Here is a 20,743-nt window from a genome sequence, read left to right as displayed (position 1 = left end):
TAACCAGTAAGTAGACTAAAAGGCATCTTGATCAGAGAACATGGAGATCTTTATTCAAAATTCAAAATGTGACTACAATTTCTGGAAGCATCCCATCTGTTTTTAGACCAATTGATGCGGGCACTGCAGAAGCACAGTGTGCCAGATGTTTTGTGAAGCCTGAATAAAACATTGGTTAAATACATAGCCTGAGTTTCAGGCTGTACCCTATTAGTTTTACTCAATCTAAGTAGTTTAAAATATGTTCTCATAGGCTGTGGTCATACCTTTGACCACAGCACATATAAATCCTGCAACAGCCAGGAGAAATATTACAGGCACTAAAAACCTCTTTTCTCTAGCTGAGAAACTTCAGCAGTGGGGTAGGTGAATTCAGATTAGGATATCATATAAATACATAACAGCAACAATGTTAACCCTGGGTTTTATAGTTGACCAAAGTTTGTCTTTGGATCAAGCCTGCGTGACTCTTTGTAAGTGCCCCAAATGCCGTTGGTTATTTGGTTTGAGTTAAAGCTCTGTAGAAGGTCAGACAAGAAGATGGACCCTGCATGCCATATGCTCAAAGCCATTTTTAATGGAGCATCTTTGATACGAGGAGAGGCTGAGACAGCTTGAAGCTCTTGAGCTTGGAAAAGAGAAGGCTCAAGGGGTATCTTATTGGTGTATATAAATACCTGATGAGAGCAGATGAAGAAAAGGGAGACACTTCTCTGTAACATTCATTGACAGGACAAGAGGCAATGTACACAAATCAAAATGTCAGGAATTCCATCTAAACACAAGAAAACACCTTTTTTTTTTTTTTTTTTTTTCTTCTGTGGTGGTGGTCAAACAGTGTGATAGGTTGCCCAGAGAGGTTGTGGAGTCTCCATCTCTGGAGATATTAAAAACCTGACTGGACACCTTCTTAGATAACCTGCTTCAGCTGCCCCTGCCTGAGCAGGGGAGTTGGATTAGATGACCTCAGGAGGTCCCTTCCGGCCTAAACAGCTCTGTGATTCTGTCATCATAGCAGCGTCTCTGTTATACAGAGATCACACTGTCTTTGGCTCTTGACATGTATGAGGTGCTTTACGTTTTGGTTGAAGAACCAGAATAACATTACCTAGACTAGGACACCTAGGACACTGTATCTCCGTAGGCTAGCTCCTCCTCAGCTCCTCAGGAAGCTGGGAAGCATGTCCTGATGGTGGATAGGATGTGAATTTCTTGCTGCTCTAATTGGAGACTCTTTGGAGGAATTAGGGTTTCTCACATGTCAACAGTCTGGAACCAGGACCACTAGCAGGGATGAAGCACAGGAAGGATAATGGAGGGAAGAACAGTTTTGAAAAGGACCCTGCCTGCTGCCTTCAATATAGCACAGCCAAATGGTGAGTGCATCCTGGCCAGGTCCCTGATGGCCTCCGCCCTAGTGCTTGTCACTCTGCAAAGGGCAAATGGCACTCTAGAAGGTAACAGAGGCAGGTGCAGAGCACCCAGGCACACTCTACTCAGTGGTGACCCTAATTTAGCCCTCAGTTAGCCTCCTGGCTGATGGCAGTGGTACCTCAGAGAAAGGCCTGGCAAATTTGACTATTTCTTGAAGTCACTCCAGCCTGCAAACTGGAGTGACTGCAGCTGGGACTTCCTTCATATGGAGCCCTGATCAGGCCCACAGGATTGTCGCTGTCCCTCAAGACACTCTACCCATATCCTCTGGCTGATCTATTTTTCCAAGCTGGCTATTTCACTCTGATGCTCTACTTTGTGTCCAGACAATCTGCCCTCTCATGCCAGAGGGGCCAGAGATGGACATAAGGATCCTTGCCACCTATATTGCAGTTCCCTTGAAATGTGGAGTGGAAGGACACAAGATTTTGGATTATTTTTTTTTTTTGATTGCAAAAGCTTACAGACTGAAATGTTTTGACTCCCAAAGCTGGAGTGACAACCAAGAATATACAGAGAAGCACATCCTCCCATTCACAAAAGCAGGTTTTCACAGAGTAAATAGGAGAGAATTAAGGAATCATATTAAAAAAATAGATGAATTATATAACAAATAATTCAATACAAATAAAACCAGATTCATTAATAGATATTTGAAAATTGTATCATTATGGAATAATACATTAAGTGGATGCAGTGAGAAGATTCTAACCTTTGGGTTAGATAGCACTAACAGGTGGCCAGCCTACAATGGAAGAAATTTTATCTGACTCAAGTCTGAGAAATTAAATTATCTGAGAAGATCATGAACTGTTTGCTGACAAGAACTTGTATATGACCACAAATTTGATATAGGGCAGACACTCTCTTGCAGAAGAGACCTTTTGATTTTTTTTTCACAAATATAAATCTAATGTGTTCTGCACAAGACAAGCAGACATCTCTCCTTTTGTTCCACTCCCTATTTAATGTGGGTTTAACATATCTAATATCAACAGGAGATCTATGTCTTTCAAAGGTCTGTTTTAAGTTTTTTCTCTATATTCCTAGCTAGGACCATTTAAAAGGCTTTTCCAGCTCTTCTTTTTAACACCTAAATGCAGCAACACCAGTTTGGAAATGTCAGTGGCAGAACGGGTCTGTTTGCAGGTTCTGTGACACCCTTGCTGTCTTGCTGTGTGGAATTTTGCAAGCTGTGCCAGCTGGGCAGCAAATAGGAGGACATCAAAGCAAAATCTCTAAAATACTTTCCAAACTGGCTTTCCCTGTGAGTGTCCTCCCAACCTTCTATTCATCCTCTCCCATGCACATGCTTGTTCAATGTTGAACTCCCTATGGACTGTACTAACTTTGGCTGCTGCTGGCTCTCACAACAACCCAAAGCCTTTGCAGAAAAGTAGGGCCAATTACATGGTTCTGAACTGTGTAACATAAAGCAATGCAGTCTGGGAGAGAAGCGAAAAGAAAGGGAACTCTCTCACAAGCAGTCCTAGTCTTCTGTACAAATCCAGCTTTTTTGTAGTTTTCTTAGGTTTAAATATTTCTGTTGCTAAAGCAGCAGTGGGATCTGGAAATTGAAGAAAGAGTAATGAGCTCTGGTCAGACAGAATAATGTACAACCTAAGGGAAAAGGCTTCATTCTTTCTGCTCCCACTCGTATTTGCAGGATGCCATCTTCCTTTTTAGCAACATGAGGTCCTATTCCCTCCCCTAAAAGGCATCAGGTGAGGCAGAAGGTTTCACAGGAAGAGATCCTAGGTTTGTAGGTGCAAAGGTGAGACATCGGTTTTACATCACAGCTCTGTCTTACTACACGCTGTTTAAGACATACCCAAGAATGCTGCAACACTCAGGCTCTTTGGTTACATCCTAGGCTGCATTAGGCAGAGCGTTACCAGCAGATCAAGGGAGGTGATCCTTCCTCTCTACTCAGCACTGGCGAGGGCACACCTGGAGTAGCGGGTCCAGCTCTGGGCTCCCCAGCAGAAAAGAGATGTGGACATTACTGGAATGAATCTGAAAATACATGTAAAGATGATTAAGATATCGGAGCATCTCTCATATGAGGAGAGGCTAAGAGAGCTGGGACTTGTTTAGCCTTGAGAAAAGATGAGAAGGCTCAAGGAGATCATCTTATCGATGTGTGTAAATACCTAACGCGAAGGCATGAAAAAGACACATCTGGGGGCTTTGCAGTGATACTGAGTGACAGGACGAGAGGCAATGGGCATGAATCAAACCACAGAATTTCTATTTAAGCATAAGAAAAAAAACATTTTACTGTAACATTGATCCAACACTGCAACAAGTTGCCCAGAGTGGAGATACTCAAAATTGGATTGGACACATTCCTGAGCAACCTGCTCCAGTTAACCTCGCTCTGAGCAGCGGGTTGCACTAGGTGATCTCCAGAGCTGCCTTTTAACCTCAGCCATCCTGTGACTCTGTGGTTCTGTGACTTTGCTCCAAAGCCAGGAGGGGCACTGTGAGTGCTTGTGTTCAGAGCACAGGGAGGTAGTGAGGGGGAAAGTGTGACCGCGGATGCCCTAAAATGCTGCCTGCTAGCTGGCTGGGGGAAACTGAAAAAAGCTTTTCTCTGAAATGGGTCTGAAGCAGCTGGCGGTAGCTCAAAATGCCACTGATGTCCAAGCTTCCTTCCTGCCTAAGTTTCTTGGCTGCACAGATGAGTGACTTTGGGTCAGAAATGTCAGCAGGCATGTGAGGTACTGAGCTTCCTTTGGCTTGCTTGAAGCACACTGCCTCTGCCTAGTAATCCCTTTTTTGTCATGGGCTAGCTGTGCCTCTGCCTAAGGGGCAAGCCTGTCTCTGCTGCTACCCAAAGAACTTTCTTCAATAAGCAGTAGGGGTGGGTTTCTGTGCAGGGAGACATGGTGTTGCTGCAGTAGGTTAAGGAGAGGAAGAGGACTGGGTCATGCTTGATAATCTGGGACTCTTAATATTTTGCTTGTTGCTTAACACCTTGGAGACTAGAATAAGAAGAGGCCTGGAAGGCCAGTCTTTAGTATGGACTCAGAAAGATGGTCCAGGTCTTTGCAATGAGAGGCCCCAGGGACTACAACTAGAGAGATACAAGCATTTGGCTGGAGGCCAGAAAATATTAGAAGGCTGAGGGAAGTTCCTTTCAGTACAGGGACCTTTTACAGGATGAGGGGCTTTGCCCAGAGATGTACTGTATAAAAGCATAAGCTCAACTCTAGCACAGCTGCAGGAGTGCTCAGGCTCCAAGCAGCAGAAACGTGCCCAGCCATGGCATGGTTTACGTCGTCTGTCCGATCTACTTTTCTCTGTGCATGTTGTGATGTTCCTGACCCGGGCTGTGGTGTTTCTGCAGCACTCAGCAATGGCCGAGAGCTCAGCTGTGGCAGCAGCAGGGACAGCGGCACCGACCGTGCTAGACGAGCTCCTGGAGATCACGGCTCAGAGCCTTGTGCGCACCGAGGTGGCCGAGCACTATGAGGTTATTCGGGAACTGGGCAGGGGCAAGTATGGACATGTGGTGCTAGTGACCCACAGGCAGAGAGGTAAGGAACCGACTGTGCCCTACGAGTTACTGTGCTTTGCCTCCTCTCCACTCGCAGGGCACTGGGTGGGCTGATGGCCCCTTGGGCACAGGCACCAGGCATGGTGGAGGGTCCTCAGGGAGACCAGCAAGACAGGGACCTCCCCAGCCAGGAACCATCCCCCTGAACCCAGCCAGGGAGCAGGTGATGCCAGGGGGCAGCCCAGAACATCAGGCAAGGTTCTGATGATGAGGCAGGTCCAAGGTCAAGCTGGGAAGTCAATCCACAAGTCAGGATCAATAGGGTTCGTGGCTTGGCATTGGCATGGATGTGATATAGCTGGAAACCAGCACCCCCACCACACAGCTCAGGCAGGGAGTGAAGCCCCAAGCCTTAGCTTAAATGCTGCCCCTGGGCCTATGGACAGAGGGTGCAGGTGGAGGTCCCAGGTGGTGCTGGCCAAGGTCATTAAGGCCTATGAGTGCCCACAGGGCCCTGACACTACTCTTCCCCAGTTGTCCCAGCTCAGGCTGATGGGCCCACGTAGCCTGAATTTCCCTTGCTCTGCCCAGTGCTCCTGCGCATGCACTGACTGGCTCAAAGCTCATACCACCAGCAGTGTCTGCTCCCAGACTGGGTGCCCACAGGATACATCCACACAAAGCGTTGGGCCAGAGACCTCCCTGTGGCTGTGAGTGTCCGGACCCACGGCTGCTCAGTGCTCTCTCTGTCTGGCCTTAGTGTGAGTGACTTTCAGGGGAGTCTAACCTACTCTCCCCATCCTCAGGGACTCCTATGGCTCTCAAGCTGCTACCCAAAGCCAGTACCAAGCTGCACACCTTCCTGTATGAGTATTGCGTTGCACTCTCCCTCGCCACCCACCCTGCCATCATCAGCATGTTTGGAATTGCCATCGAGTCCAGCCAGTACTATGGCTTCCTCTATGAACCAGCACTGCACAAAGACCTCATCTCTATCATCAAACCCCGGGTGAGTGCTGCTACGAGGGTGTGGGGACTGGGACTGTAGCATTGGGCCCCACGCAAGCTCACTGGGTCGGAGAGAGGGAGATAAAGGCCACGGGCTGTGGGTCTTTCATCTCTGGGGTCTACGGAGTTGAAGCAGCTTCAGGCTTGCAGGACCAGAAATACAAATGTCTTCCCCGGCGCAGAGCAGGCAGGTGACGCCCAGCTGGCAGGGCTGCCAAGGTGCGCTGTGTGTGCCATACTGACTGTCTCTCTCTCCTTGTGCAGGATGGGATCCCTGAGCCAGCTGCTAAGCAGTGTGCCAAGCAGCTTGTGAGCGCGCTGGAGTTCATCCACAGCCGAGGGCTCGTGTACCGTGACGTCAAGCCTGAGAATGTGCTGCTTTTCGATCCAGAGTGTCGGCGCATCAAGCTGACTGACTTCGGGCTTACACGGCCCAAGGGTACCAAGCTCAAGCTGGTGGCTGGGGTAATCCCCTACACTGCCCCCGAGCTGAGCAACACCACCGATGCCCAGGGGGTGCCTATCGATGCCAGCTTGGATGCCTGGGCCTTCGGTGTGCTGCTTTTCTGCCTGCTGACTGGCTACTTCCCCTGGGAGCAGAGCCTGCCAGATGACCCCTTCTTTGAGGACTTCATGCTGTGGCAGGAGACAGGCCTGGAGGAGGACTTGCCCCGCCACTGGAAACGCCTGACGGCCGAGGCCGCCCTGATGCTGCGGAGCCTGCTGGCCCTAGATCCTGCCAAGCGCAGCCCCGTCAGCGGGGCTCTGCGCTACGTGGATTGCCCGTGGCGGCTGGAGGGTGAGCGCAGCGAGGAGGCTGCGGTGAAACCCTAGAGTCCGCTCCCCATGGTAGGGAGGGAAGGCGAGTCTCACCTTGCAAGGGTTTTCAGAGTCTGGGGAATCACTGTGGCTCAGGTGTGAGAGGTCATGGTGACCCAGAGAGCAACTTCTCTGTAGCACTGTCCCTGCCACCATGGAGCCAGGCTCCTTCCCCAGCTGATGGTCCACACCCCACAGCTCGGTGCTGCCCGGTGCCACCTCCTTGTTCTTCCTCAGAGCTTGAAAATATCTCCTTTCTCTTGGCTGATGGCTGTCCACATGTGAAGCACCCACTTGCTTCCTGTCCACAGGGACTCCAGGGTGGTTTCTATGGGCTGCAGCACCTGCCTTGTCCTCAAAATATGTGCTTTTGTGTTTCTGTATGTGGCTCTTTCACCCTTATAATAAAATGCCTGTGGGTGCCTGCTTGCTGTGGGAGAGCAAGGGCATGACAGAGCTCATGACCATCTCAGGACAACCTGCATGAGGCAGGGGCCACCCCTGGGTGCTGCTTGGTCCTCCACCAGGACCCTTGAAGGGTGGCTTCAGGTGGGCAGGGTGGAGGTGCTGGGGAGCCCCCAGCATGTGCCTGTGGATGGTAACTGGGGATTGGTGATGGCGCCAAAAAGTTGGCAGGGGCCATGGAGGTGGGGTGGTGGAGAGAGCCACAGGGATTTGGCATATTGCAACCTACCCACTGCCATGTATTTCTTCCTGTTTCCTTGTATTCGGGACCAGGTGATAGACAGGCTTTTCTGCATGGAGGGTTGTGAGCAGCAGGAGCCTCAGTGTCAGTTCACACAAGTCTCTTCCTCTAGTTCCCTTCACTCAGGATAGCAGCCATCTGCAAACACTGACAGCCCTGCTGAAGCACAATTCACCCATCTCCCGCCTTGAAGGGCTTAGATGCAAGTGAAAAGGTGAACTAACTGCCACAAACATCCACATGTATTAGGCTGAGAAGACAGTAGGACTGTGAGGGTCAGTTCACTGGTAAAGGCTGACAGAGGACCTGTAACCACAGGCAGTATAAATCTATCCATACAAATAACCCCAGCAAAATACCCGTGGTGATACCTCCCAGCATTCCTACACCATTGCCTTGCTCTCACTCCTCATCCTCCTCCAGACTGACTGCTCCCTCCTCACAGAGCCAGCCACTCTCTGTGGGAGCCTCCACTTCCACTTCCCTGCTCCCATTCTTTTGAATCCTTCAGTCCCAATGAACCATTCTGAAGACTATACAACACCAGCCCAAGCACATCTCCTCCCTTGTACTGCCTTCAGGTCCTAAGAGAATTTCCCTTATGCTCTTTTAGATGCCTGCTTACCCCTCGAGAAGACCTTCCTTCTCTCATTTCCCATCACCACTTTAACACTTCCACAGCAACACCCCTCTCCTAATGTCCCAATGTCCTTCTAGGTACATGTTTTAATCATGGAAAGAAATCAAAAGGAGATAATTAGAGGTTAGAAGCTCTTTTTACTTTGCTGCCTCTTTCCAGTCCCCAGGATTGCGCAGTTGGAAATCCCTTCCAGCTCTTAGCATAATCATGTTGTTGGAAACATCCTCAGCTCTGTTTCTATTCTCAGTGACTTAGTAAGTTCTAAAAATGCACTGCTCCAGCACCATACTTTCTAACATCCCAGCTTTTCTTTCACCTCAGATCCTTCCCTCCTCTTCTGTAGTTCCCTAACCTCCAGCTCTCTTTTTTTCCAGCTTTTTCTCACCCACTGGCATTTTACTTTTACTTAGCTTTCCCACTAACATTCCCTTTCTGCTACCCATCACCTGAAAAACACCTTCCACTCATTCCTTTCTCAGCAACATCACCTCCATACCACACTTTTGTACTTTTCCTGCTCCCTACATAGCTTATCCCATGCATCTTCCTTCCAACTCCCCACTGTACCTTATCAACAAGCATCATGCTCACCATGTCCAAGACATAGTTTTCTTCTGCCCACTTCCATCTCTTAGAATCTTTCATTATCCAGAAACATAATAAATGCTGCTTAACTCTGGCCTACTGAGATTTAGCTTTAATTACTCTTCAGTTACTGTAGGAACAGCAGAGGAGTGACAGCATACCAACACAGCATTCTATTTGATAATAGTGTTTGATAAAGTAAATTCATAGCATTATGGTACACAATTTTTGTGAGGCATGACCTATTGATATAAACAAAATTACAGTATGCTATATTGACTAAGATGTACTGTGCAAGGTCAATAAAGCATACATTAAGTGAACTGAGAACTTTCAATGGACAGAAGAAATGTCAGTTGGGAATGCTCTTTAGTTATTTTCGTTGATTTCTGCAGGGATCAATAGCCGAATGAAAACTGGTCAACATTTCCATTAATGATTTGAAGGTAAATGCAAAACTACCGCAGGTAAATCCTTGCAGATTATGCTAACATGAATAGGGTGATAAACAGCAAGAGGAACAGGCCACTCGAGATCTGGATAATGTGGTAAGTTGCGTGTATTCAAACAAGACAAATTTTATGACAGGTGGGAGAAATGTATTCAGATAGGGACCTGTAGGAATAAAAGCTATCCTTACAGAAGGACCCCTGAAAAAACTTTGCAAGTCATAGAGGATACACAAGATTGCAAGAGTTCTCACTGTGTTATTCTGTGCAAAAAGGCTAAAGGACCCCTTGTGGGGCTAAAGAGGGGCACACCTCAAGGTGGTCAAATCTCCAGCAAAGGCAGATAACAAGATTTCTGCTGGCCTAGACAGGGGTGTGGGAGGTAGGAGGGAGTGATCAGTGTTTGATGCCTCACAGGGCAATCCTGGGGTGGTGGCACATTCAGAAGCAAGCTGGAAAACGTTCAGAAAAGAACCAGGGTGGCTGTGGTTTAAGGCTGTAAGAAAGCCTTCTTAAAGAAAGTAATGAGCTAAACTATCTAAGACAGGAAGACAGAACAGTGATTTGGTTATGGTATAGAATATTGGGAAGAAAATACCAACTCCTAATGATCTCTTTTAATTTGAGAAAGGTGTAGGAGCAACCACGAGATGCTGGAGCCAAACACCTTCATGTAAGCTACAACATTGTAGTAGCGAGGGTTCTTGCCTACTGAAATAACCGGTCTTAACGAGGAGAGGCTGCGAGCTATGCCTGTTCATCCCTAGAGATGAGAGGGGTCAGGGTGGATCTTACACTTCTTCATACTTCAGGCACAAGTATAAATTGGGAGAGGAGTGGCCAGAGAGCAGTCCTGCAGAAAGGGGCCTGAGGGTGCTGGTCAACAGCAGGCTCAGCAGGAGTCAGCAGTGCCCTGGCAGCCCAGAGGGCAAACCTCATCCTGGGGTGCATCAAACACAGCATAACCAGCTGGTCAGACGAGGTGATTGTCCCCCTGTATTCAGCGTTCATGCGCCCCTCCTTGAGTGCTGTGTGCAGTTCTGGGCCCCACAATTTAAGAAGGATGTGAAGGTCCTTGAATGCATCCAGAGGAGGGCAAGGGAGCTGGTGAAAGGGCTGGAAGGAACGTCCTGTGAGGAACAGCTAAGGACTTTAGGTTTGTCTAGCTTGAAGAAAAGGAGGCTGAGGGGAACCTCATTGTTCTCTACAGCTTCCTGAGGAGGGGATGTGGAGAGGGAGGTGCTGAGCTCTTCTCCCCGGGATCCAGTGATAGGACACCTGTGAATGGTTCAAAGCTGCACCAGGGGAGGTTTAGACTGGACATTGGGAAGCATTTATTTACTGAGGGGGTGGTAAAACTCTGGAACAGGCTTCCTAGAAAGGTGGTCAGTGCTCTTAATGGCATGCTTTAATTTTTGGTCAGCCCTGATTTGGTCAAGCAGTTGGACCAGATTATCATTGTAGGTCCCTTTCAACTGAAATAGTCTAGTCCTGTTCTATTCTACTCTATTCTACTCTATTCTATTCTATTCTATTCTATTCTATTCTATTCTATTCTATTCTATTCTATTCTATTCTATTCTATTCTATTCTATTCTATTCTAATTGATATGTATAAATAACCAATGGAGGAGTATAAAAAAGGTGCAAACAGAGTTTTCACAGTTGTACTGGGTGGCAGGACAAGAGGCAATGTGCACAAATTGAAATACAGGAAATTCCATTTAAACATAAGAAAAATGGCTTTACGGTGATGGTGGTCAAACATTGGAACATTGGTTATGGTGTCTCCATGTTTGGAGATACTCAAAAGCTGATTGGACAAGGCCCTGGTCAACCTTCTCTAAGTGTCTCTGTTTTGAGCAGGAGGTTGGATTAGGCAATCTCCAGAGGTCCCATCCAGCATCAACCATGATGTGATTCTGCGAAATTTTTCATCTTCAGGACACTCTGTGTTGCAGCTGAAGAGGTGTGGGGCTCCCAGCATCTCTGTTTTGGAACTGCTCAGCATGGGAGGCAGTGGTCTCAGCAGAGCTGAGCACAAGATGCAAATCTGGTTTCAGAAGAAAGGATTAGCAAGATTTCAGGGTTTATTCCAAATTAAAGCAAACCTGAACTGGTAGAACACTGACATCTTTGAGGAAACAGATCAAACTGTCCAATTCCATCAGGACTAAGGCTGTTTTTTTGCAGGATCCAATCAAGCCAATGAGGGTCAGGGATTCAGTGCTGCCTGACAAAGATGATGTGACAGAGGCTATTGGCAGTGAGCAGTGGCGATGACCAGGATTGTTTCTCTGTCTCCTTTATCAGAGAGCCCTGAAACTTTGGCAGAAGAGGTTTCTGTTCCCAGAAAGTTGTGTGATATGTAGCTAAGTGATGAAATCAGCACTGTGACTGCATTGTGCACGTGATGGTTGTGTGAACAGGGTTGCAATGAAGCAAGCACAGCAGTGAGCACAGTGGCAAAAGCCCTGCCCTGAGCTAAGTGCCCAGCCTGGGCTCCTTTTCTCAGTGGCTTAATCATAATTGCAGATGGATTTCTTAAATCAATGAATAAACAGACCTGTTGAAGCCTATCCCCAGGGGGTCTGAAAAAAGATCTGCTTGTCCCCATCACCCCTGCAGCAGCTGCTGGGAGAGGCTGAATGGAACGGAGCTGCGTGCAAACATGCTGGCCCTTTGCACGCGCAGCCGCTGGCTGCAGGGGGGCTGGCCGGGCGCCCGGTGCTGTAAAGGGCAACATTTCAGCTAATGTGGGCACAAGGTATGGGGCGGATCTGGTGTCATCCCCAAAGAGGCATCAGGTGGCTGCAAAGGGGAGGGAAAGACGTGGTACTTCACTCCTCTCCACGATGGAATGGAGAGATAAATTGGGTGATTACAGAGCTCGGCACACTATGTCAGTTCTGGTTGCAGTGACTGCAGTCCAAGAAGTGTGAATCCAGGCACTAGTGCTCTGGTGCCTGCAGCACATTGCATGCTAGGAGCATGGATCACATGGCTCTTGGTGGGACAGGTGGTCTGTGTTTCTGGATCTCTTTGTGCACATCGCTATGGATTCTGCTTCCTCTTCTGCACTGCATACTCTACAAGGGTCCTGAACAGTCATGCTCAGCAGCATCCTGGGGACTGCAATGCAGACCAGAGCCTGCAGGTTGTAGGAAGGCTAAAGCCAGTGCTTCGTCATCACAGCAGCAGGATGATGAGTTGAGCCTGGGTCTGTTAACTGGTTAGACCCCTTTGTCATCATCATCCTTCCAGTTAGGAATTGTTGGCAGGAAGAAGTGTAGCTGTTCACTAAACTGGGGCAGAGATGTGAAAGTGCAGGCAGATATGAAAGTGATTGCCCCAGGTTGTGATAATGGTCAAACAGTGTCACAGACCAGTCATCTCAGAATTAAAATGTTGATTGTTGAAGAGAGCATTTAGGCATATTATCTGGGCTAACCACAGCTTACTAATGGCCCAGACATATAGACTGTGTTGTGATGATGGCTGGACTCAGGACATAAAAGGGAGGGTAGGACCAAGTTGGATAATGGGGTTGGTATCATCTCCCCCTTCTGCAGAAAGGCTAAGGAAGGTCACTGTGTTAGACTGGCTGAGACAGTGGCCACAGGCAGAGCAGACATCCAGCCTTCAGGACCTCTCCAGTTAGGATTCTGGGGTCATTTCTAGAATCTTGCAGCTTATAAACTTCCTTCTGCTTTGTCTACTCAGGCGCTATATTACCTCCATCTCCTTCCCCTTAAACCCTGCTAAGTATTATTGCTAGGACTGTGACTGAAGGTCTTAGGAAGGATAGCAAAGGACTAATCCTCCATATTCCCCGGAGTTCCTTTGTGGCCTTGTCTCCTGAACAAGACTGCATGCTGACTATCCTGTGTGACACGTCCCACTCTGCACACAGATGTTAGGTCTTGAGACTGCAGAGGCACTGAACACCAGATCCCAAAAATGAGTGGGGAAAGCAATTCAAGCCAGCGAATAGGAGAGGGCAGATGCAAGACTGCATCATGCCTGTGCTTGTCTCCTCCCACACTGCTTGTTCTTGAGTTTTGACTTTTACTTCAAAGACAAACCAGGTCAGAGCTTTGATAAAAAACACAAAATATGACCTTTTTCTGAGCAAATGTCCTGCTGAGCACAAGGATGGAAAGAGACCATAGCTGGGGGATACAGATGGTGGGAATTCGTTATCTTTCATTCTCGCTCATGCAGGGGCAGGTTGGTGACAACTGTAGTCTGGCTGACGTCTTCTAAAGCCGCCTGTAGCTGAGAAGCCATGAGAAGTCATAAAGGTCCATTGTCATGCCAAGGGATCAAAAGCTGCAGGCTTGAAACTGGCTGGGTTAGAAGACACCTGCTCCCTGACTATGAAACATGCAACGGCTCATGGAGTTTCAGCCATTAGCCTTTTTTCACCTCTGTCCTGCAACCCTGAGTCGAGAAGCAGGAACCAGAGGGAAATGCCTTGGACAGAGAAATCAAAGGAACTGTCTCAGTGTTTACCACATCCTGTAGCTTGGGTTGCACAGTACTTCGCTACCCACACTATAATTTTAGTTCTCTTTGTGCTGTGCTGGGCTATCTGTGTCAGTGCTGACCACAAGAAGAGAATCAACTGCTACTAAATCCCATAACGATTCTCCAGTATCTTAGACTTCCCTGCTTATGATCCATCCAAGGTCTGACAGCCGGCCATGCCAGCCAATAGTCTGAGCTTGCCCATATACAGGCTGGCCTGTTGCTGTGGGTGTGTTTGTTGTTTTTCCTCTGGGCTGACAGGCAGCTGGGCATGTTTATAAGCCCTGTGCCTTGGCCCAGCTTTGTGCAAGAGAGGGAGGAAGGGGGATTTGGCTTGGCCCAGGGTGGTGACAGAAGGTGGTCACAGATGTCATACGGACTAATTGCACTTCTAGCCCTTCTTTGCTGTTCGCAAGCTGCCCTCCACCAAGGACTTGTGTCTCTGGCTGGTCCCTGTGTCTCAGGGTAGAATCACACAAGGCTCCTGCTTCCACTTTGGGCCCTGGTAGCCACCTTCCGTGTGCTAACTCTGAGTGCAGCTCCCACCTAAGCTATGCTTACATTTCTTAAGAGACAGTGAGAGAGACAATTTGCGACTGAACAGATTTATTTAAATAGGGTTCTTAGGAGAAAATTTATCTTAAGTGATAAAAGTCTGTTTTTTAGTTTGTATCTGACATCTAGCTATATAGAACTGGCTTCAGGCAAAGCAGTCCTGTTACCATGATTAGAGGCTGCTGAGATGTTTGCAAACAGCCATTTGAATAGGCAGCTCTGAGTCTCCTGTCCTTGTTCCCAGCGCTGCTCTGTGCCTGGCTCAGCCAGCTGTCTTCCTTTCCACTGGAGGAGTAGGAGATGGAAGCAGAGCAAGGACAGCAATGTGCAGACATTGGTTGACATCTGCTGAATCTGCTCTCTCCAAAGCCAGGTAGGGAAAAAGCTACAGCTTTCACATCCCCTTGTTCTGCCATTAGCAGTTGTTGCAGCTGACGCTCGGCCTTGAGAAATTATTTCATCTTCCTCTTCAGGAAAGTGAATCTTGCAGAAATTGCCAAACAGAGCTAACTCATAATCAGCTTCCCCAGGGGCATCCTGGGCAGGCTGAACTCCTGACAATTCCTTCTGCAGACCCTCTCTCTGCTTTACCTTACATCCCTCTCCAAAGCTACTGGATAACTTTGGTTACTCAGCCCTCTTGGTAGGAATCAAACCACATTTAATTGTTTGTACCTTTATGATACGCTAAGCCCTGTATCACCTACAGGTGAGTTCCCCAAGGCTCATGGGTGTGGACATGCTTACATGCCCAAACCCGTGAAACCAAGCAAGATGAGCAGATGGTAAACCTCCATACCTTTGGACGGGTCAATACAGATTGAGTGCAGGAATTCCACTGTACACCAGACCTATGTGGTGGATCTGACCACAGACAGACACAAGACTGTCCTAGCCCAGGATCATAGCGTTATTGCATACAGCCACACATGTCCACAGCAGCATGACAGTCATAGTTGTGCTGTGCTCAAGGGTATAGATTACCCCAGCTGGGTGGTGAGCGCTGCTCCATGTATATGAGGCTTTAGTAACATTACAGTGCTCACACTGAAAAAAGGCACTTATCGGGGACCTCTTTCCTCCTTCAGATCCTGAGGAGCTTTCAGGGATCTTCCTTGTGTGATGCTCTTTCTTTTCTCTCCTTTCATGTTTCTTTGCTCCACCTTTCTCCCTCCTTCAGCCTTTCTCACTCCTTCAGCCCTGTTTCTGTATCACTTACCCATCCACTATTTCACCTTCATGGGGGTCATCCTGCTGCAGAGAGAGTATCCCTTGGTACAAAACCCTGGCAGACTTTATGCTCTCAAGAAGCAATACATGGTGCTCAGTGTACAATTCAATGGCTCCTTTCACCGGGCTGGGAAAAGTGCTACTCTCTTTCACTCATGACTCATTTGAATCAATTAATTTCCTTGCACCACTGATCTGGGGAGCTGTAGCAAGAAGAGGCATGCACTTGTGTCCTCAGATTCCCCTCCCTCACACTCATACAGCTCATAGTACTTCAGAGACTGCAGCACCTTTATCCCACCAGGACTGTTTATCACTCAGCTTAAACCAGAAGAAAACCCGTGCACAAAGAGCAGCTGGTGGTTGGGTACAGCTGGTAGCAGTGTGGGAATGGACTTCAGCAGGCAGGTTGGGCGGCTTCTATTCCCAGCGCTGGAGGAGGTTAGGGCAGAGGGAGGCTGGACCTCCTGGTGACTATCTGCAAGTCTTTGAAGGCAGCTATTGCCAACCTCTGTTTGGGTTTACTGTTGCTGGGCTGCCCCACGATCTGCTGAACTGGTTGGTCTCTTCTGTACTGCTCCATAATGGAAATCTGGGGATTAAGTGGGAGTCACAATAGGCAGCAACTCTGCCCTGCCCTTGAGCATCCTGTCACCCTCCCACTGGTTCCTAGTGCACAAGGGCACAATCAGGAGTTGGATAGGGCTGGCAGAGACCTGGCTACAACAGGATGCCCCTATCCTTTCTTTTCCTTCTGTCAGTGTGGGAGACAGATGAGTTCATGGCACATGGCATGTGAGGGCTGCCAGGTGGCACTGGCCAAAGGAATGATGGGGCCTCAAGAGGGGAAGGCAACTGGCCACCTACCACCAAGAATGTTTGATTCAAAGGGTGGACACCTCATTGATGAGAAATTTGAACACAGAGCAAAGTCCTGAGTGGTAACTCAGGTCACTCAGCAGGCTGAGGCTGGGAAGAACATTCAGTAATCCCGACTTCAAGTCTCCTTAACTAGTAGACATATTACTGTTCTCCCAGAGTTAGGCAAAGAATTGGAAGTCTTGATTATGAGTTCTCATTTTCCTTTCCACCTCTTCCCTTCTTACCATTAGCTCCCACCCCTTGGACTTCAGCTTGGGACTGTATTCTTTGAAACCAGAGCCTTGACTTCCTTCCACCTTGCCTTCAGTTTGCAATTCACTGGACTCCTTGTTATACCTGCATTGCGGTCACCCTCACTTTCCCATTGTGTGTGCCAACACTGCAGTGCCTCTAGAGGTCAGAACCAATACTTCTTGTTTTGCTCACACTACTATGTGATTTCAGCCAACATATGAAGAATTTCAATAAGGCTTTCTGTGTTTCACCACCTCAGTACAGCCGCCCCGCTCAGAGCTCACCCATAACAGACCTGGCATTAGTCTCTTCTCATAGAAGGCTATAACGAGTCTCACAGCTCTGGAAAGACAATTCTGTTAGTCCCTAAGTAGGATTTATGTGCAGTTTGATAAATGCTATATCAGACCCACCCTGGGAGTCTCTGGGATGGCCATATTCTCCACCCATAGTGTTAGTCTACACTAATCTGGCCACAGCAGGAGCCACTTGGAGAGATCTCCAGGGTGGTCTGAAACTCCTACCTGAGACTCATGCAGCAACTAGTCAAACACTTAATTGTGAAGGTGGCTAGAAGTTCAGTCAATTGCTTGATCACACATTGGTCCACTGTCTCAGATCAGTCCATTGCCTCATCTATGCAGCTGAATAGTCAGGGAGTTCCTGGACCACCAGGGGAGTTAAGATTTAAGCATGCTGGGTGTGGATACAGAGTCCTGCCACCCAGCTACACAACACTTATAACTCTAGGACAAACTCGAGTTTCATGCTTGCAACTTAAATTCCATATCTCTTGCCACACACCAAATCACTACAGAACGAGTGACATGAAAGTTTAAGCTGGTCTTATTCAATGACATTAGTATTTTGCTGTAGTTCCAACCATTTTTGCTGGGCCGGTTGGCCAATAATTCATGAAGTCTAAGAAAGATAACTATCTTCACAAGCCCACAGAGTATTTCCACAGAAGCAAAATATTTGGGGCATTTCTGTTGCTGGAGCTGCATGAAAGAAAGGCACCAAAATCAATACCTCTCTGTTTAGTCAAAACAATTTCCTCAGGTAGTTCCTTTCTGGGTTGCTTAATGAATAATTTTTCTTGTCTTTATTAAAGTAGACCGGTCAATAATCATGCAGTTTGGATATTATATAAGCAATGTTAATCGCATAACTCACCACAATCCATATAGGCTCTAAATTCCTAACGTTGGGGAAAGCAGAGGCAATAATGCCTGTATGGACCCAGGTCCTGTTTCCTGTGTTCCTGGCATAGCTACTTATTTGGCCAAGCTCTAGTACAGATTTTCTGATTTTTCAGTGGCTCTTGGGACTGTTTTTGGCTTGCTAGCGGGGGATGGCTGAGTGGTGTCTGTGTGTTAGAATTATGCAGGGGAGAATAGCAGGTCAGGACCAATGCTCAGGTTGGAGTAGATTGGATTTCACATCCCTGCTTCTGAACTTTCTAAGCTTGTTCTTAAGGTCTGAAGGCAATGTCATGGGAAATTGCTATTTTCCCATAGGTAATCATAATCAGATGATCGTAAAGAAAAAGCAAAGAGAAATGGGAAACTCTGCTAGAGGTGAGGAACCTTTCCTTACCAAAAGCAAGGCATTCGCATTTGCAAGGCAGTATCTCTTTAGGATGGATAGTGTTCAGCTCCCTTTTCTGGATTTTCCCTTTATTCCAGGGTCTCATGGGATACTGGCAGAATTTTTTATGCTGATTCTCAAAGCTGTTGCTTTGCAAATCTCCCTCATTAGCCTTAGCTTCTTTGTGATTCGAACATGTATCTACTTCAGTGATAAATCTGCTCACCATTTCATTGCTGGATCATTTTACTGCAATGAGAAACCAAGGGCTACTACCTGTCGGCCTGCAGGCAAAGGAAGAGCTTGTGTTGACACATATTGCTTAGATTAAAAGACTAAAACTCACCCTTTGGTATAGCTTGTCAGGCAAGCACTTACACACCAGTCATGTCTGGGCAGTCAGTAAAGAAGATAATTCCTTGCCGGCATCCTAGGGCTGAAAACAAGCATTTAAGAACAGAAAATCAGCCAATACATGTCTTGAGACAGAATTCACAGCCTCAGAGCTGAGGAATTAATTGGATTGCCTTCAAATCTCCACATTTTCTTTCCTTGTAGTGCTGTCGATAGGGTAATGATTAGGGAATAGCTATGAACAGTTTCTGAGAAAGGGCTTTATAGCCTTCTCAAACCCACTTTTTCAGGCCTGCACCTTCACCGAGATTCAGTTATGTTAGTAAGCAGAGAGGATAAATGTACACACTTTTCTGTCAATGAATAAATTGTACACAAAATTAATTCAACATGCCTGGATTAGGGGCTGCTAAACTCTGGCAGCACGTAAACTGGGATACGTGTGAACAATTTCCTGCACGCTCTTTCTGCGTCCCTCCTCCGTGATGGAGCACAGCCTGGGCGTGCACTGCTGCTGGTCACTCAGGTCCTGTCTTCCACAGAAATCCTGGCACATAGACCAGAACCCAACAGGACCAGGCCTCTGATTTGGACAATCAGGACACCAGGGCTGCTGAATTACCTTCTCTGTGTGCTCAACAAGACCTCTGCTATTTCATCTGTGGCACTAAACCCCTCATAGGAGCTAGCCAATTTTCCTTAATGACCTAAAGCAGAGCCCACAGGTCAGGCTTGGAGGTAAGGATTATAATCCCACTGCACTACCTCTCGTGTGCAAAGGTCCTGTCCCCATTTTGCCTCATCTGTAGAGCAATTTCTTGAAGCAAAGTGGGATCTGGCTTTTTGCAGTACCTTAAAGGGACCGTTTCACTACAGGGATCCTCATTACCACATCTCAGTTCCTTGGATGCTCACACTGCTGTGTTGCAGTAGCTGAAGCTTCCAGCGCTGGGAGTGTGCCAAGGATTCAAACACTCATACCCACTAACCCCTGCCTCAGGAATTCAGATTTGCCTGGGACTTGGTAACACGACCTGTTTTCCACCAGCTCAAAACTGCTCCCTCCAGAACTGAGTTTCATCTTCTCCTATGCTTAGTTTCAGCCAAGAAATCGAATCACTGTTAAACATCCACTGAACTTTGTTGGCCCTGTTAGTTCTGCACTTCTGCTGAAGAGTGGGTTTTGAAAAAGGCACATCTCTGCTTATGTTCTCTTCTCTTCTCTTCTCTTCTCTTCTTCTCTTCTCTTCTCTTCTCTTCTCTTCTCTTCTCTTCTCTTCTCTTCTCTTCTCTTCTCTTCTCTTCTCTTCTCTTCTCTTCTCTTCTCTTCTCTTCTCTTCTCTTCTCTTCTCTTCTCTTCTCTTCTCTTCTCTTCTCTTCTCTTCTCTTCTCTTCTCTTCTCTTCTCTTCTCTTCTCTTCTCTTCTCTTCTCCCTCTCCCTCTCCCTCTCCTCTCCCTCTCCTCTCCCTCTCCTCTCCCTCTCCTCTCTCCCTCTCCTCTCCCTCTCCTCTCCCTCTCCTCTCCCTCTCCTCTCCCTCTCCTCTCCCTCTCCTCTCCCTCTCCTCTCCCTCTCCTCTCCCTCTCCTCTCCCTCTCCTCTCCCTCTCCTCTCCCTCTCCTCTCCCTCTCCTCTCCCTCTCCTCTCCCTCTCCTCTCCCTCTCCTCTCCCTCTCCTCTCCTCTCCTCTCCTCTCCTCTCCTCTCCTCTCCTCTCCTCTCCTCTCCTCTCCTCTCCTCTCCTCTCCTCTCCTCTCCTCTCCTCTCCTCTCCTCTCTCTCCTCTCCTCTCCTCTCCTCTCTTCTCTTCTCCTCTCCCAAGCAGGAGCTGGAAGATACATACTTTTTGTACTAGCAAAAGAGAAGAAACTGCTGCAAACTTTCTTTGTCAAGGAAGAGGAGACACGGCTTTGATGATCTGTCCATCTCCTGGGCATTCACCTGGTCCCAGCATGAAGGAGCAAGACAGAGGGCCTGACCCAGATCCTGAGGAGTCAGAAATGGAGCTCCCACGGGAGCTTTTCTTAGGGAGTGAGTCAACATAGCTGAAAAGCAAGGCAGAGCAACAAGTATTAAGAGGATGTGCCATTGCAAGCTTGTGCCAAAGTTACTCAGCAAACGGTCTTTCCTAGGTAGGTTTCCAGTCATTTCAGTCACTCCTACTTCCCCAGCACTCACCACACATCACCTTCCGTCCCTCTGAGCTCATTCCGAGCCACTAGCACTTGCAC

The 20,743-nt window shown here is 47.8% G+C and overlaps 1 protein-coding gene across 1 annotated transcript; it reads left to right on the top strand.

The window, feature by feature from the left end:
• Positions 1-4,753: 4,753 nt before the first annotated feature.
• On the top strand, positions 4,754-6,778 carry LOC104343303 (serine/threonine-protein kinase SBK2). The gene is made up of 3 exons (XM_009947159.2): positions 4,754-4,976; positions 5,743-5,945; positions 6,209-6,778. Exons 1-3 carry the CDS (start codon positions 4,754-4,756, stop codon positions 6,776-6,778), a joined length of 996 nt encoding a protein of 331 aa, XP_009945461.2.
• The last annotated feature ends 13,965 nt before the right edge of the window (positions 6,779-20,743 follow it).

Source organism: Leptosomus discolor, chromosome 8, assembly GCF_034619465.1.
Source record: "Leptosomus discolor isolate bLepDis1 chromosome 8, bLepDis1.hap2, whole genome shotgun sequence".
Lineage (NCBI taxonomy): Eukaryota > Metazoa > Chordata > Aves > Leptosomiformes > Leptosomidae > Leptosomus > Leptosomus discolor.
This window is presented reverse-complemented; position numbering and strand designations above follow the sequence as displayed.